The sequence below is a fragment of the Nematolebias whitei genome, chromosome 17, assembly GCF_014905685.2.
Source record: "Nematolebias whitei isolate Nwh7 chromosome 17, NemWhi1, whole genome shotgun sequence".
NCBI classification, from domain to species: Eukaryota; Metazoa; Chordata; class Actinopteri; order Cyprinodontiformes; family Rivulidae; genus Nematolebias; species Nematolebias whitei.
Window position 1 is genome coordinate 29,103,066 of NC_056514.1, and position 14,662 is coordinate 29,117,727.

At 38.0% G+C, this 14,662-nt stretch overlaps 1 protein-coding gene and 1 pseudogene across 1 annotated transcript in view; one reads left to right on the forward strand and one right to left on the reverse strand.

Annotated features, from left to right (window-relative positions):
- The window catches only part of med1 (mediator complex subunit 1), a 14,386-nt gene extending 10,351 nt beyond the window's left edge, over positions 1-4,035 (reverse strand). Inside the window, exons 1-2 of the mRNA XM_037691445.1 lie at positions 3,915-4,035; positions 1,921-2,027 (exon numbers count right to left, since the gene is read on the reverse strand). Coding sequence (XP_037547373.1) covers positions 1,921-2,027; positions 3,915-4,035 — 228 coding nt within the window. The remainder of the gene's footprint in view (positions 1-1,920; positions 2,028-3,914) is intronic.
- A 7,324-nt stretch (positions 4,036-11,359) lies between these two features.
- LOC119424249 lies at positions 11,360-11,478 on the forward strand (annotated as a pseudogene).
- The last annotated feature ends 3,184 nt before the right edge of the window (positions 11,479-14,662 follow it).

Below are 14,662 nucleotides of genomic sequence, written 5' to 3' on the forward strand. Positions count from 1 at the left end.
CTTTTGGAGGAAGAATCAGTTTTGTTGTGTGTTTCCTTGACTGATGAAGCCTTCCGGATCGAAGGCGAAACGTTTCAGCACAAAGAAAAAAACTGTCCAGATGACCTGACTGAAAAATGTTGGATATGAGACTTTATATTTAGGCTCTTGATTAAAATCAGTTTTAGTAGTTTTCAAAAGTGTGCGTGTGTATGTATGATTAATAAAATACTTGGTGCTAAAGAAAAATGTGTGGTTAAAAGTCAAATCAAGTACAGGTTTAGGTAGTTCAGTCTTTATTCCTTTTGTTGTTAAATGTACAAAAAAAAAAGTGTAGAGAAAATATTAGCAAAAGGTAGCTTTAACAAACGGACAAAACATGTAATTTACATTAGAGTGAATACAAAAAAAAAAAAGAACAGTGTAGAATGAACATATGCTGATATATATTCATAAATTAAACGGATTCTTTCATTTTTCTGGACTGTATAATGACGTGCATCTGAATTTGATAAAATGTGGACGAAACGTTAATTATCTTTGACTCACCAACGACAGTGGGTCATTTATTAACAGAATCAAGTTTAACACATCACACATTTACATTAATTGGCAAAAATTGAAAATAACGGCAGCTTATTTAGCAAGTTTTACAAGGAAGACCATACGGCGATGGTTGAAAACCTTGCTTCCAGCTTCACACAGACATTAACCACACGGCGGTGGTTGAAAAACTTTGCTTCAGACATTTCTAAAAATATCTGGATTAATTTCTTAGCAGATAGAAGAGTTTAAAGATTGAAGTTTAGAGGGAGGGAGATTGTGGGTGGTGAAGTGAAAAGTGTTGGACAGAACGGCACCCTCCATTCGACCCAGCTTTCCTCGGTACGCTCGGTAGTGAACTCGACTCATTACCTCTCTGACGATGAATCAGTGGAAGCGGAGCTCCAGTTACGCTACCGGTCCAGCGTCTCCGTAGGATGGCAGAGAACCGTCCGGAGTGGTGGCGGGACTTCGTCAACAACAGTTCACCTCACGAGTGGGCTTCACATGAGTGGAGTCCGTCAGAGTTCCACTCAGAGGTGGAAGATGTCATAATCCCCAATACTCGGAAGAGCTTTGAATCATGGCTGGACTTCTGTTCTCCCAAACGACTGGAGCTGCAAACTCTCCACCCGAAGCGACTGGTTTGAACTAGGAAGTACCAACATTTAAAGAGCTCTATTTCCGGTTCACTTGGGAGTTTCCTGATTGGTCGTTGGACCAAAACAGAGGTGTGTTTTGTGATGTAAGGTGTTATGAAAAGTCAAGGAAAAAGATTAAGATTGTTTAAGAACAGACAGAAGATTGTTATGAAGAACTCAGACTTCGTGGAGTCACTTCTCTAGTATCTTGCTGTAAAAGTTAAACATGACATTTCTTTTTCAGTAAACTTGCAGTTGACCGAAACTTGAACTTTGACCAACTTACACCACTTGCTCATTTCAAACAGACGATCAAGAAATTGAATCATTACTCTGTAACATATTCCAACTTGATTTCACTTTGAATGAGGATTAAAAATCGTTATTACTGTTTCACAGTTGATTTAAAAATGAGTAGTTCACTTCAACATTTAAACATTGTTTGAACTAACACAATATGATTATCAAACATTTGTAAAATAGTAATGATAATCGAAAGTAGTCTTCTTTCACTTGATTAATTCAAGAAACAAAGTCTTAGGATGGGTCAACCTGTATTTCTGGATTCAAATCAATGAAATTACAGTTTCTGTCCCATATGGTCCTTAAGGTCAGGATTTGACCTCAGGCCTAGTTCACTACAACAGCAAGTCACCAGGCCAACCTCAACTGCATTCAAATTTTCCAGTTACTCCATATTTTAATTAATGCTTTGTAAATTTACAGATTATTTACAGAAAAATATTATTTGTCTTACCATAGCTTGACGGACAACCTTGCAGGTCTCCTGCCATGGCCGTGAAGCGTTGTGTTTAGCATGAAGCCTCTCCAAAAGAGCAGCCATGCGACTCTGCTTCTCTGCTTCTAAATGGTTTTTAAAATAAACAAGTTACTTCAAATAAGTTATATATAACACACTGAAATTGACACATATATATATATATATATATATATATATATATATATATATATATATATATATATATATGTATGTATATATGTAGAACAAACACATACTGGCTTTAATTTGTGAAGTTGAAAATAAATCTAAGTTTTTTTGAGTCAACTTATTTTACAGACTACAGTCCAAACATGAGGTCTGCAACCTGTGGCTCTGGAGCCACATGTGGTTCTTTGGTCTCTCTGTAGTAGCTCTAACAAAACTAACATCAAACTGTAGTTTATTGGTTGTTGTACCAACAACAAGAAATGGCTAGTTTTAGCAGTTTTCTGGTCATTTATTTTGCCAATACGTGAAGACCCAGGACACGTTGGAGGGACTATGTTTCTCGACTGGCCCGGGAACGCCTTGGGATTCCCCTGGAGGAGCTGGGGAAAGGGAAGTCTGGGCCTCCCTACTTAGCCTGCTACCCCCGCGACCCGACCCCGGATAAGTGGAAGAGAATGGATGAATAGTACTAACACGAGTAAAACATGTTGGCTACATTGTGCTAGTATTTTGTTAGCCACTTCTTTTTGTTCACTTCCAGTCTTAGGGTGTGATTTTTTACTCAAATCCACCAAATTTTGGGGGGAATGACTTTAAGGCAAGTTGCTGAGAACAAATATGGTGAATCAACTTGATAACAATGAAAATTAAAGAAAAAACTAAGTCAAAGTAAATGGAAGTATAGATTTTCATTTTAAAATTCAATTTTGTATCGAACAAACTGGACTAATTTTTAACTTTATGCTTTATTACTTCATAATAGGATACTTTACGAATTGTTTCCACAATTAAAAGGAAAACTCACATAGACTGCATACTTGTGTTTGAATTTTTATAAAATTGGTAAATATATATAGTTTTCTTCTTTACATAAATGCAGACATTTATTTTGCCCTAAAATACAAAAAAAAAAAAAATCAATAAATATTAATAATAGTTTGATATTTTAGTTTAATAAGATCACAACTATTGGCCAGAAACACCCCCTCCAACAAGCTTGAAGTGGGCCATGGGCCACTAGTTGATAATCACAGGTTAATTTGTTAAACATGCACAACTGAATGTAAGATGTGAACAAACACATTTATTTACAGTCCTTTAGAAAATTCATCATGTTCTAAAAACAAAAAATAGAAAGAAAAGCTTAAATATTCTAATCAACACCTTTAAAAACCTGTAACAATAAATTTAACAACAAACACCTTCATGAAAATTAAACAGTTCAGTAAAACAATGAAAATCACACAAACTTTCCTACATTAAGTGGCTGCATCTGAGGGCTTTCTAGAATATTCTGATTATAGAATTAGACCATTTTAAAACACAGACGTAAAGAAAAACAAAACTATTAATAACAAGCACGACTTGTCGACTTGCCGACATTGACTCCACTTGTTTACCTTGTTAACGAGCAAAATTAGCTTTCATCGTTTACCACAAAAATACTTTTTTTGTTGTTGTTTTTTTTTTTTTTGGCCAAAGTCAATATTGTGGTGTTAAACGTTAATCAGTTGTTGTTAGCCCGGTGCTATTGTTAGCGTTAGCTTACGGCTGTAACATTATAAATCACTACCTCAAATGAACTATTCTTACGTTTCGTGAATTACTGTGTGTTTACTTTGCTCTAAAAAATACAACTGCTCTGAAACGTTGAAAACATATTGAGAAAGTAGCCAATAATGTTAAAGAGATAGCTAGACGAGCTATTGTTAATGTTAGCCTTCGTTAGCCTCGGTCACTTTCCAGCATTTCATCTCTCTTCAGGATGATAAAAACGAACAAACTGAAAAGGTGGATCTTACCAGTTACATCTTCAGATTTTACCCGATCTCCGAGATTCAGGTTTCCTCCTTGCTGAACCGAAATAGAAAGTTCCCTGGCAGGACTGCCAGTTTGCAGAGAAACACCAGGCCCCGTCGCCATTTTTTCGCTCCCTGGTTCGAGTTCCGCGCTCCCCCAACTCGGCTTCCGTACTACGACTGTGCGAAAGTTTTAGACCACTCCTATGTTTTTCTTCCAAGGAGCCAGACTTTACCTTAACTACGTTTTCAGACAGCAAATAAATAATTTAATAAATAAATAAATACCTCTTTTGAATAATTACTGAGAAGTCTGGCTCACTGAATGCAAAATATAAAGAAATAAGGGACAACTGAAGACTTTTGCACAGTAATAGACAGTACTGTATATTTCCGCTTTAAAGTGCTTTATATCATGCATACACAGAACATGTTTATAAAAACTGATTTGACTATATGTTATTAGAGGTAGTTCATTCTTACTGATGCAATACAAAGTAAATATTGTATTACTTTAATAAAGCTCCATTACTTAATGATAAAGATAATAGCTTAATGAATACTCCAGATGGCGTACTTCTGTAAGTAAATGATTAATGTTTTGCCAAGAGCAATCAGCACAGCCACCAAAGAAAGGTTAAAATGAACCTGTTTATTTATTTAAGAAATTACACAATTTGATTATATTTGCCTTTATTCATATTTTGTATCTCCTATTTATGAGTTGCCTCACAAGTTACAATGTCTGTTCAAAACGTGAACTGCAAAATCAGCCATGCCTTACACACACAAGCACATATGGCATACACACACCTGAGCCTTTTGTACAGCTGAGCCTGTGGCAATGAGTGCTCTCCAGGGAGGATTTTCCCACCAACCATTATGACCTGCCGATGAATCGGGGCAAGGAGAGAGTGTGTGCTTGAATATGTGAGCATTTGTGCACATGCAATGCTGCATTTATGAACATGAGTATGAAACAGCAACAACATACACAAGAGATAACGTTAGACAGCAGTTGAGATGGAGACGGCCCAGATTGGCATCATGTGAGACAGTAGACAGACCAACAGATAAGACATGAAGAAAAGAGGGGAGGTGCCGCTGTGTAATTGATGTGCCCACCAGGAGCTTTAGCTGGCGGCCTGGCATGAAGGAGGATTTGGGCACTGCTGCCAAGACAGCAGTGGGAGAAAGGAAAAGGAGGCACGAGCTTTAGGGAGCTCAGGAGCGGGCTGAAACCGTGCCCATCAATCAGAGGCTAGTTCACCTTGCCATGCCAAGTGGGACCCCCCTCTGTGCCGAGGGATGGCACTGCACTGGGAGTGAAGTTGGCACGAGAGCTAAATCTTCCCTAATCTTCATGGTGGGTGTATCAGTGCCATGTCTGGATGGCAGCTGAGTGGGCTGAGCTTGACTCAAGACAGAAAAGAGAAAGTTCAGCCCCTGTACTAAGAACTGTTTGACACATTGTTGTTAACAGGAATAAATCATGTTTCTTTCTTTCTATCTATCTATCTATCTATCTATCTATCTATCTATCTATCTATCTATCTATCTATCTATCTATCTATCTATCTATCTATCTATCTATCTATCTATCTATCTATCTATCTATCTATCTATCTATCTATCTATCTATCTATCTATCTATCTATCTATCTATCTATCTATCTATCTATCTATCCTGCCATCCATCCATCCATCCTGCCATCCATCCATCCTGCCATGCATCGTTGTAATCCACAGCGTAAGATGATGGCAAATCTTGTTTATATATATTTTTTTTCTATCTCTGAGGTTTTGAATAGTCCCCATATCATTTTGATCCATAACAACTAACCAAAACACTCACTCAAAGTCAGAAAGAACAAATTTCTGTGACTAAATAAATAAATAAATAAAAAATGGATTCTACTAACAGATGGTTCAACCCCCATGTAGCCTGGATCTCAACATCATTGTGTCAGTGTGACATCAAATGAAGAGACAGAGGCAAATTGAATCCAGTCTTCTTTAAAATCTTTGCAAAAATGTGCCTATACTAAAAGGAAGTATATTTTAAATATAAAACAGTGGTCAAATATATGTTGATATGTTGTGCATTATTTTACAAGCATTTCTCATCACCTTTAGATTTTTTTACTGCATACTCTTTCATATTGCATACATAAATTGTTCATGCATGTGCAGAATGTATATTTTTTCATTCAACCTTTATTTATACAGGTTAATCCCATTGAGCCTCGGGGACTCATTTACAAGAGAGACCTGATTTTAACAGAGTGATGACAGCAGTGGATAACAACAACAACAATAGACAGTCATAAAAGAGGCATACAGATTTTTTTTTTAAATAATTTAAATAAAATGGCAACCAAAAGGACAGTCAAAAGGAAAAAAGTAGCGAACAAAAAAAAAAAAAAAAACTGCTACTTACACTGGTGGTGTAAAAATCTAAAAACAGGAACATGTCTGCATTGGTTTTTCCCAGGAACTTAACAGATGTTTAAAGACACTTAAAGAGGTCAAGGTCAAGAACTTCAGATCTTTTTGCAAGATATTCCAGGAAACAGGAGCAGAGTAGGAGAAGGTCCTTTTGCCAAGTTCAGGTCTCACTGAGGGGACACTGCAGGTAATAATGTCCTGAGAGCGCACGCTGTAGCTGCACTCACGCAATAGCTGCACTCACGCAGTGACATGTAGGAGGAGGTGTATGAAGGCAGCAGACCAAGAAGTGATTTAAAGATGAAAATGTACCACTGTACACACATATATATATATATATATATATATATATATATATATATATTTAAATATGCACAATACACACCTACCTAGAACATTTTTCCAACATATTTTCTGATGTTGTGTTGCAGAATTTGACTAACATCCCCTTAAACACTTGCGTTTGATTTCCCCTGCATGTTCTCACTTTCAGCACAGGGGGATGAAGATGTGTGAACATCTTGGCAACCTCACCTAGTGCCTTTGAAGTCGATTACCTTTCTTTTTTTCGCAGCCTCTCTTGGTGGACCCACATCTTACCTGCTGTGAATAAATATAAGCCACATTTGATGCAAACACAAGCCTCCTTGACAATCTGTGGCCACCAGACAAATTAGGCAGAGAGTGCAATCAACAGATTTTCTATATGGTCTGGTGATTGGTTTTGAAGCATTCTTATTAGGGATGCTCTTGTAGAAACATTGCCAGACAAAAGGAATTGACTGAGCCTTTTTTGCTTTTTTACCTATTGCACAAGTTTGAAGATCAGTGAGTGTGAAGGCTGGAAGCAGTCCAGAAAAACAGTGAGGCATTACCGGGACACAGTTTCTGCTTTTTTGGCACTGATTGCCTCGAAGTGCTGGGGCAGCTGGGAAGATGGGGGGAGGAGGAGGAGGGGAAGGGTGGGGAAGTGAGGGAAGAGCAGGATACACGAAGGGGTTGGGGTGGGGGTGGGTGGGTTAGCCCTATAGGACCATTTGTGATGAGGCTCATTTGCACAACGGCACTTAATTGGCTACAACAATTAATTAATGTGTTGGAAAGTTGGCAAAAAAAGTTCATTTAAGAGGGTTTTAATAAGCAATTAGGGAGAAGTAACCAGTGAGGTGGAAGCATCTAGAAAAAAAGATGTTAAAAACTCTGAAAGTATAAACTCCTGCTTGGATTTTTTTTTGGAGCGGGGATAATGTGCCATAACTAAAAACAAGAAAAACAATGTGATATTTTGGTATTATGGGTATTTATTGCACATCCCATTGTGAACACTGATGACACTAAAATGCATTATTTTTGCCCCACACTTTTACAACTGAAAAAAAAAAAAACACATTGTCCCCCCCCCCCCCCCCCCCACACACACACACACACTCCCTCCCACTGTCTGCCTCCCGTCTCTCCCTCGCTTCCACTTCGTGTATGAAATATCGCATGACTAATGAGTGGAGCAGGTTGAAATCCTGGGGAAGATGTCCTTGGAAGACGAATGCATTTTCAGCAGAATAATTAACTTAATTAACAAATTCACATGCATATTCATCAGTCTATTAATGTCTCCTCTGCGCGGCTTGATGAGCAGTGGGGTAATAACCATCTCATTTGCATAGTCCGTTCACACGGGCTCTTCGTTTTAAAGACAAAATACGGGAAAGACGGAGGAAGAGAGAGATTTGCAAAAAAGGGAGACAACAAATAGAAAACAAGGGATAGGCTCAGTGGGGTAACATGCAGGGTTGAGAAAGTGATGCGCACTGGTTGGAAACAGACTAGCAGACTATCTGACGGATGGGTGACATGACGAGGGATGGCAAACATGAGCCCCAACAGATTGTCTCATTCTTCCCCTTTCTATTTCTCATCCCTCCAGTCAACCTTGTAAACCATCTCCCCCCCCCCCCTCCTGCTGTTCCACCATTACCATTTCCTCCCATTCACGCCATAATCGCCCTCAAAGCTAAATTAGGGCCTTTTCATGGGGTTTTATTGACCCTCTTGAAGTCTTTGAGACGCACACAGTAAAAATAAATGTTTGTCTTGGTAAATTTGTCTTCCATCCTTCAGTGGCGAACATGAGATCTTATCAGCATGGCCTCTCCACGTTTGCCTCCCTCTCTGTCTGTCTCTTTCTGGGCTCTCTCAGGGGGAATCTTCTTGGCATTGCTCCACTCCTTTCTTCTCCACTGCCAGGCTGCTGCTGCTGTCTCTACTTTGTTACCACTGTCTGCACACAACCTGGTGCTCCTAGCAACGCCACCTCTCTCTCGCTCTCACACACACACTCACACACACACTCCACATGGCAGTCCGAATGTGTGTTTGCAGCAAACACACATGTACACCTCATGTTTGTCCAAGGTTTATCACCACTCTTATGTGTGTGTCTGTCCTCTGTCGTAAATCCTTGGATCCACAGCACGAGGGACGAGTGTTTATTCTATCACTTTCAAAGAAAACCAAAAGGAAAAAAAAATGTCAATTTCACTGATCCTGTGTGCTGCTGTGATTTAGATTGGCAGTCTGGTCCAGTTTGGAGGAGCTGAGCCTCAGGTAAATATTTTTGTTTGAAGCTATAGAGTCATAATCCGCTTGGTTCACATTGTTAGTTCCCAAAAACACAAAGTGTTTCTGTCACTTTGCTCCATTAGTATTAATTACACATTTATTTATCTTTAGAGGAAATTAAAAGTGTATATATGAGAAGATTTTGACCTGTGTGTGTGTGGTGGTGGTGGTGGTGTGTGTGTGTGTGTGTGGGGGGGGGGGTTAAACTTTATTTTAAATAATTGCTGTCATTGTAAAATATAAGGTTATTTAATTTTAAAAAATCCACAATATATTGTATATATAGTATTTATTAATTTACTGGATGAGCTGTGTAGCAATGGAAGACCAGGAAAGTAAGACCTAAATAAAACAGTATTTCCACCCCACCCCAACCGCAGGAAAAAAAAAACATCAGTAGATTGGATCTAGTGTGCAAAATAATAATAATAATAATAATGATAACAAGGACACAAGTATAACGCAATAAAGCAAAGAAGAAGCAATCAAAGTCACAAACAAATTTTAATCTGAGGAATTTAAGGAAATAGAAAATAGAATATGATATTTCATATGACAATGTTTTACTAACAAAAAGAAAAATGAACGTATGAACTTTTATTTTAACCAAACAAATCCCACAGAGACCGCAGATCTCTTATGTAAGGGAGGCCTGGGCCAAACATGGGTAGCATAACAGAATGCAACATAATTGTAAATACAAAATTATATGTGCAGATGATAAAAAACAACTCAGACATATACTTCCAACATATTCTCAGCCTCATTTAAACAGCTTTAATCATTTCTGTATCAGTCATGTCAGTGTTATGGTCTGTCATCAATGTCATTTATTTTTGTTCCTCGTTGCGAAGCGAAGACAATAATTGGAAATAACGTCCATCCTTTCGTCTTGTGAGCTGGATAACTTTGAAAATAAGTGACGACTTACATTTTGGTGCGTGTCTGCATGTATTCATAAGAATGGCCTTCAGCTCATAGTTTCTGTGTGCACTGCATCATGGGTAGGGATCAGGGATTATATGGTATAAACAAACTCACTTCGCTGTTATATTTGACACATGTGACCTCGTCAGTTATCGATGGTTTTTACGAATTATGGCAGAGAAAACAATGGATGAGGGAAAATGTTGGAGTATCAGTGCACTGAAGGAAGCATTTAACAATAAAATGTAATTACTGATATCATCATTGTTGAGCCTTTTGGTTAATTTTGAATTTTATTCTTCTTATCTGCATTTAGCCACATATATTCAAAATATTTAATTATTTCAGAGCCTACCAAAACACATTCTACCGGTAGATCCATCGGTTGTTTGGGACTTCTGGCCGATACATAATATGCACTCCCAATAATGGCAGCAAAAATTCTACAGAAACATGTTCAAAAAGCAGGTTCATATCTCAAATATGTGCCGGCACATCTTAAAAATATTATAATATCGTGAAAAAGTTTTTTTTTTTTTTGTCAATAAGTTCAGAAAGTGAAACTAATACATAATATAAAATCATTACACATAGAGTGAAATATTTCAAGCCATTCTTTTTTATAATTTTAATGATTGTGGCAGGGGTGATTTTAGCCTCTTTTTCTGGATGCTCGAGCACCCCTAAATTTTAACTCAGCACCCTTGAAAAAAAAAACAGCATTACAATTTTATAAGGAAACTCAGTTCTTAAACTTTAAACTCACAAAAAAAAAAGAATAAATTTGGAATGAATAAATGATGACAGTCTTAAACAGGCCAGTAAAACCTATGATTTTTTTCTTTTTTTCTTTTCGGAGTCGGATCCTCCATGTCACCTGTCAATCAATCAAGTATACTCGTCAGCAACTGGCCAACCAGTGATCACAGTTAGTCCCAAAGTGAAACGCCCCTTACCTGAAGGAGCTGCACCCCATTTTGTAACAATTTTGTCAGGGGTTAGCATTACGAACACTTTGTAGTCCGTGGGATTTTGTGAAAAATCATCAGAAAGAATGGTTTAACGTTGTCAGGGGAGAACATGTAATTCAGACAGATGTTACCCTAAAAGTTTAGATGGTGAAATACAGTTTTCCCATTTCCAAAACCTAAACAGAGTCTGAAAAAATGTAAAAGATGATAAAGGCCAGTGGCCGACCTCATGAACAGCTGAATATAACAGTTATAAACAGGAAGTACCGCATGTTCATCTGTACTAAGGTAACTGCAAGTAAATCCTCCATTTTGTGTCATAATTAGTATGCTTAATGGTTAAATTAAAGGTTAATGCTTAAAGCAAGTTGTGCTTTGTTTTGTGTGTTTTATATGTAGATATATGTTGTAACTTCTGGTTGCATAAGTTCAGTCGTTATTTGCTCTGATCCTTTAAAAGTCTTATTTGTGACTGAGCTCCTTGTTTATGGCCATGCCACCCTGAACTCGTCCGATCTCGTCTGATCTCGGAAGTTAAGCAGGGTCGGTTCTGGTTAGTACTTGGATGGGAGACAGCTTGGGAATACCAGGTACCGTAGGCTTTTGCAATTCTCACAAACCTCACCATGGGTTGTGTTGTTCAAGCCAAGAGTCACTGTCAGTACTGGGGGCTAAGCACCTCTAAAAGTCAGATCCTATCCTAGAATCGCTTCTGGATTATGGCTTACATAAAATGAAAATACAAAATTCAATGTCTATTGTGAAGAGGTTCAATACTGTAAACTCCTGGGGTCTCACCCTAATCAGCCGATTAACTTCCAGTCATGAGCTACAAATTTAACATTCCTCAAGTCCAGCCACCCCTGAACCAGAAACATCAGAAGTCTTACCTGGCTGAGGAGACAAAGAACTGGATTGTTGCTCAGTGGTCCAATGTCCTCTTTTCTGACCAAAGTAAAAATATCACATCATTTGGAAATCAAAGGTCCCAGAGTCTGGAGAACAGTGGAGAGGCCAAAAATTCATCATTGCTTGAAGTCCAGTGTGAAGTTTCCACAGTCAGTGATGGTTTGGGGCCATGTCATCTGCCGGTGTTAATCCACAGTCAACACAACATCTACCAGGACATTTTAGAGTATTTCATGCTTCCTTCTGCTGATGAGCTTTATGGAGATGCTGATTTCAAAGTAAAGTTGAACACAAATCAATTTAGAGCAAACAAATTGGGTCTGTATAACGGCATTATATTTATCTTTCAAATTTGTTCAGTTCCAACAGCAATTCCAGAGCAACCTCCATGTTCATCCTGCATGACCTGTGACCCGGAAGTGTTAGGTGAATCTTTGACATGTGCACTTGTACCTATGGCTTTTTGGGTTGCATCTAGGCGTAAGAAAAATTCTTATCGAAAATTGTGTGTCCACATCAAAATCTAAGCTGGCCATCGCTGTATACACGTAAACTGATCACCCCGATCACTTCAGGAAACTATGCTTTCTAGTTTTTTTATTTCTTAAAGTATAGTTTCCTCAAATGATAGGGGCGGCTGGTGGGGGTGGCCATAAATTAACCTAAGGTGACCAAGGCCACTACCGGACACCCCCTAGCTCCCATGCGCCTGGTAGTGGATTAAATTGCTCCCTCTTCTTGCCAGGATCCATCACTCTGTGCTGCCTCAGACATACAGAAAAAACTACTTCTGTTCTTATACACAGTGGAGCACCTACCCACTAGAGTATCTCACACCAACATTAAGGTTTACTTGTATTCCCTGTTCAATTTCAGTCCAGAAAATCACTCATCGTGAAAACTACAAAGATTCACTTTTCAAATCCCTCAGCGGCGTGGTACATTAGTGTACCACTTGTTTCTCTTGTATTTTACTCTTATACTGTAATCAAGCTGTGTTGTGGGGGTCACACTTGTTGATGAACAAAGGAACCCATTTACATGTTTTTCTTCCAAATTAATCTAAATCATTGACTTGCTCTAGACGACAAACCAGGCTGTCATATTGGCAAACGCAAAACCTTATTTTGTGCAGATAATTCTACACATTATTACATGTTATTGACTTGGATGTGATGTGTTGATTCTAAAGCAAATGAAAGGATTTTATGAACCCTGTTGGCCAAATAATAAGCTTGTTTTTCCATTTTCCTTATTAGCAAGCTAAAAATGCAGATTAATTCACCTGCCTCAATTTGAACTGTTTTTGTTGCACAATACTGTATAATAAAGAACCCATAAAGTACTATATTTAGGCACATAATATGTTAAGTTACAAGTGTTGCAACAATTTGCTGAATTAATAACCAGTTTTGCTGTGGTCACCATAAAGCTTGTGGTTAATAACATCTCAAGTGATGTTTTAGGTTGTTTTTTTGTTGTTGTTGTTTCTTGCTTGTATTCTGGAGACAAATGCAACTCTGTATAAACTGCAAAACAAATGAGTTTTGCTCAGTCACACTAATTATTTCCCGCAGCTGAAATGTGAAGGCGGATGTTTTTACTTGCACATGTATTTTTGTTACCAAAAATATCTCATGAACTGCAGGATACGTCTTAACGAAAATAATTATTGCAGATATAAATTTATTACTGATTATCTTTTGCAGTCAGCCACATTCAAAATGGCTGCAACAGCCAACCTTGAAAAAAGAAAGGTCATAACTTTTTCTTAAACGCTTTTTATGCATTTTTTGACATTTTTAACTTGCGTTGTCTTTTTATGAGCCAGATAAATAATAAATCTCAATTTCATGGAATGTTATTGTCAATAAAGTTATATTGATTGATTGATTGATTAACTGAGTCAGTTTTAGCTAATGGCCAGATAAATTTCATGCTGTAGTAGCTGAGACTGATCCCTGGCACATATTCTGAGTGCTAACAGGTTGTGCGAGATCTTTGTTGAACATTTTGCCAATACATATTCGCAGTCAACCGTTTCTGTTAGCAAAATATTTGATGCATCACTGGATGGATTAATTACAGAACAAACAGCTGGTGATAAGCAGTGCCTTCACAAAATGCCATGCCTCACATTCGAAATGAAATGAGTCAAAACATCATGCCTTACTGGATCGGTTAACAAAGCATAAAACTTATGGGCTTATGTGTTTGGGAAAGATCTTTCACATTCATTTGATTTATGCCCACCCACATCATAGTTTACCCGCCAGCCTTCTTGGACGAGTGCACATAACCAACAGCTAATTGTTTGACATTGTTAACTACATGAAACCAATGGTCATTCCACTTTTAGGATCCAACCTGACAGTTTGCAAACTGAATATTGTTTTATCTTTAACATATCTGCATTTCAATGGCAATGGTGTTTTTAAGATCTTTTTTTCATTTTGTGAATTGTGCCGTATGTGTGATTTCTACCATAACCACACTTTGCAGCTTCCTTGAGTGGCAGGGCGGCAATGACCATCCGCTCTTCCTGATCCTGGATTATGAGACTTCCTGCTTGTAAGGCCCTGTGTACCAGCACCTCACCACTGGAACAATAAACACCTAATGGACTCAGTCTATCCACCTTATTCTTCGGGGTTCAACTGTATAAATGATTATGGGTACAACTCCCTGTCAAGACACAGGAAACAGGAAGTAGCAGTAATCATTGGTTAACTATGGTAGTGGAGCATGGACCACAGTGTGTTTGAAAGTAATTTGCATTCAGTTTAGCAGATAAAACTTTGTTTTTGGTTTGTTTACATTTATTTAACAACCATAAAGTTGACTAAAATAGCCGTGCCGGGTTCAGGTACCTGTTGT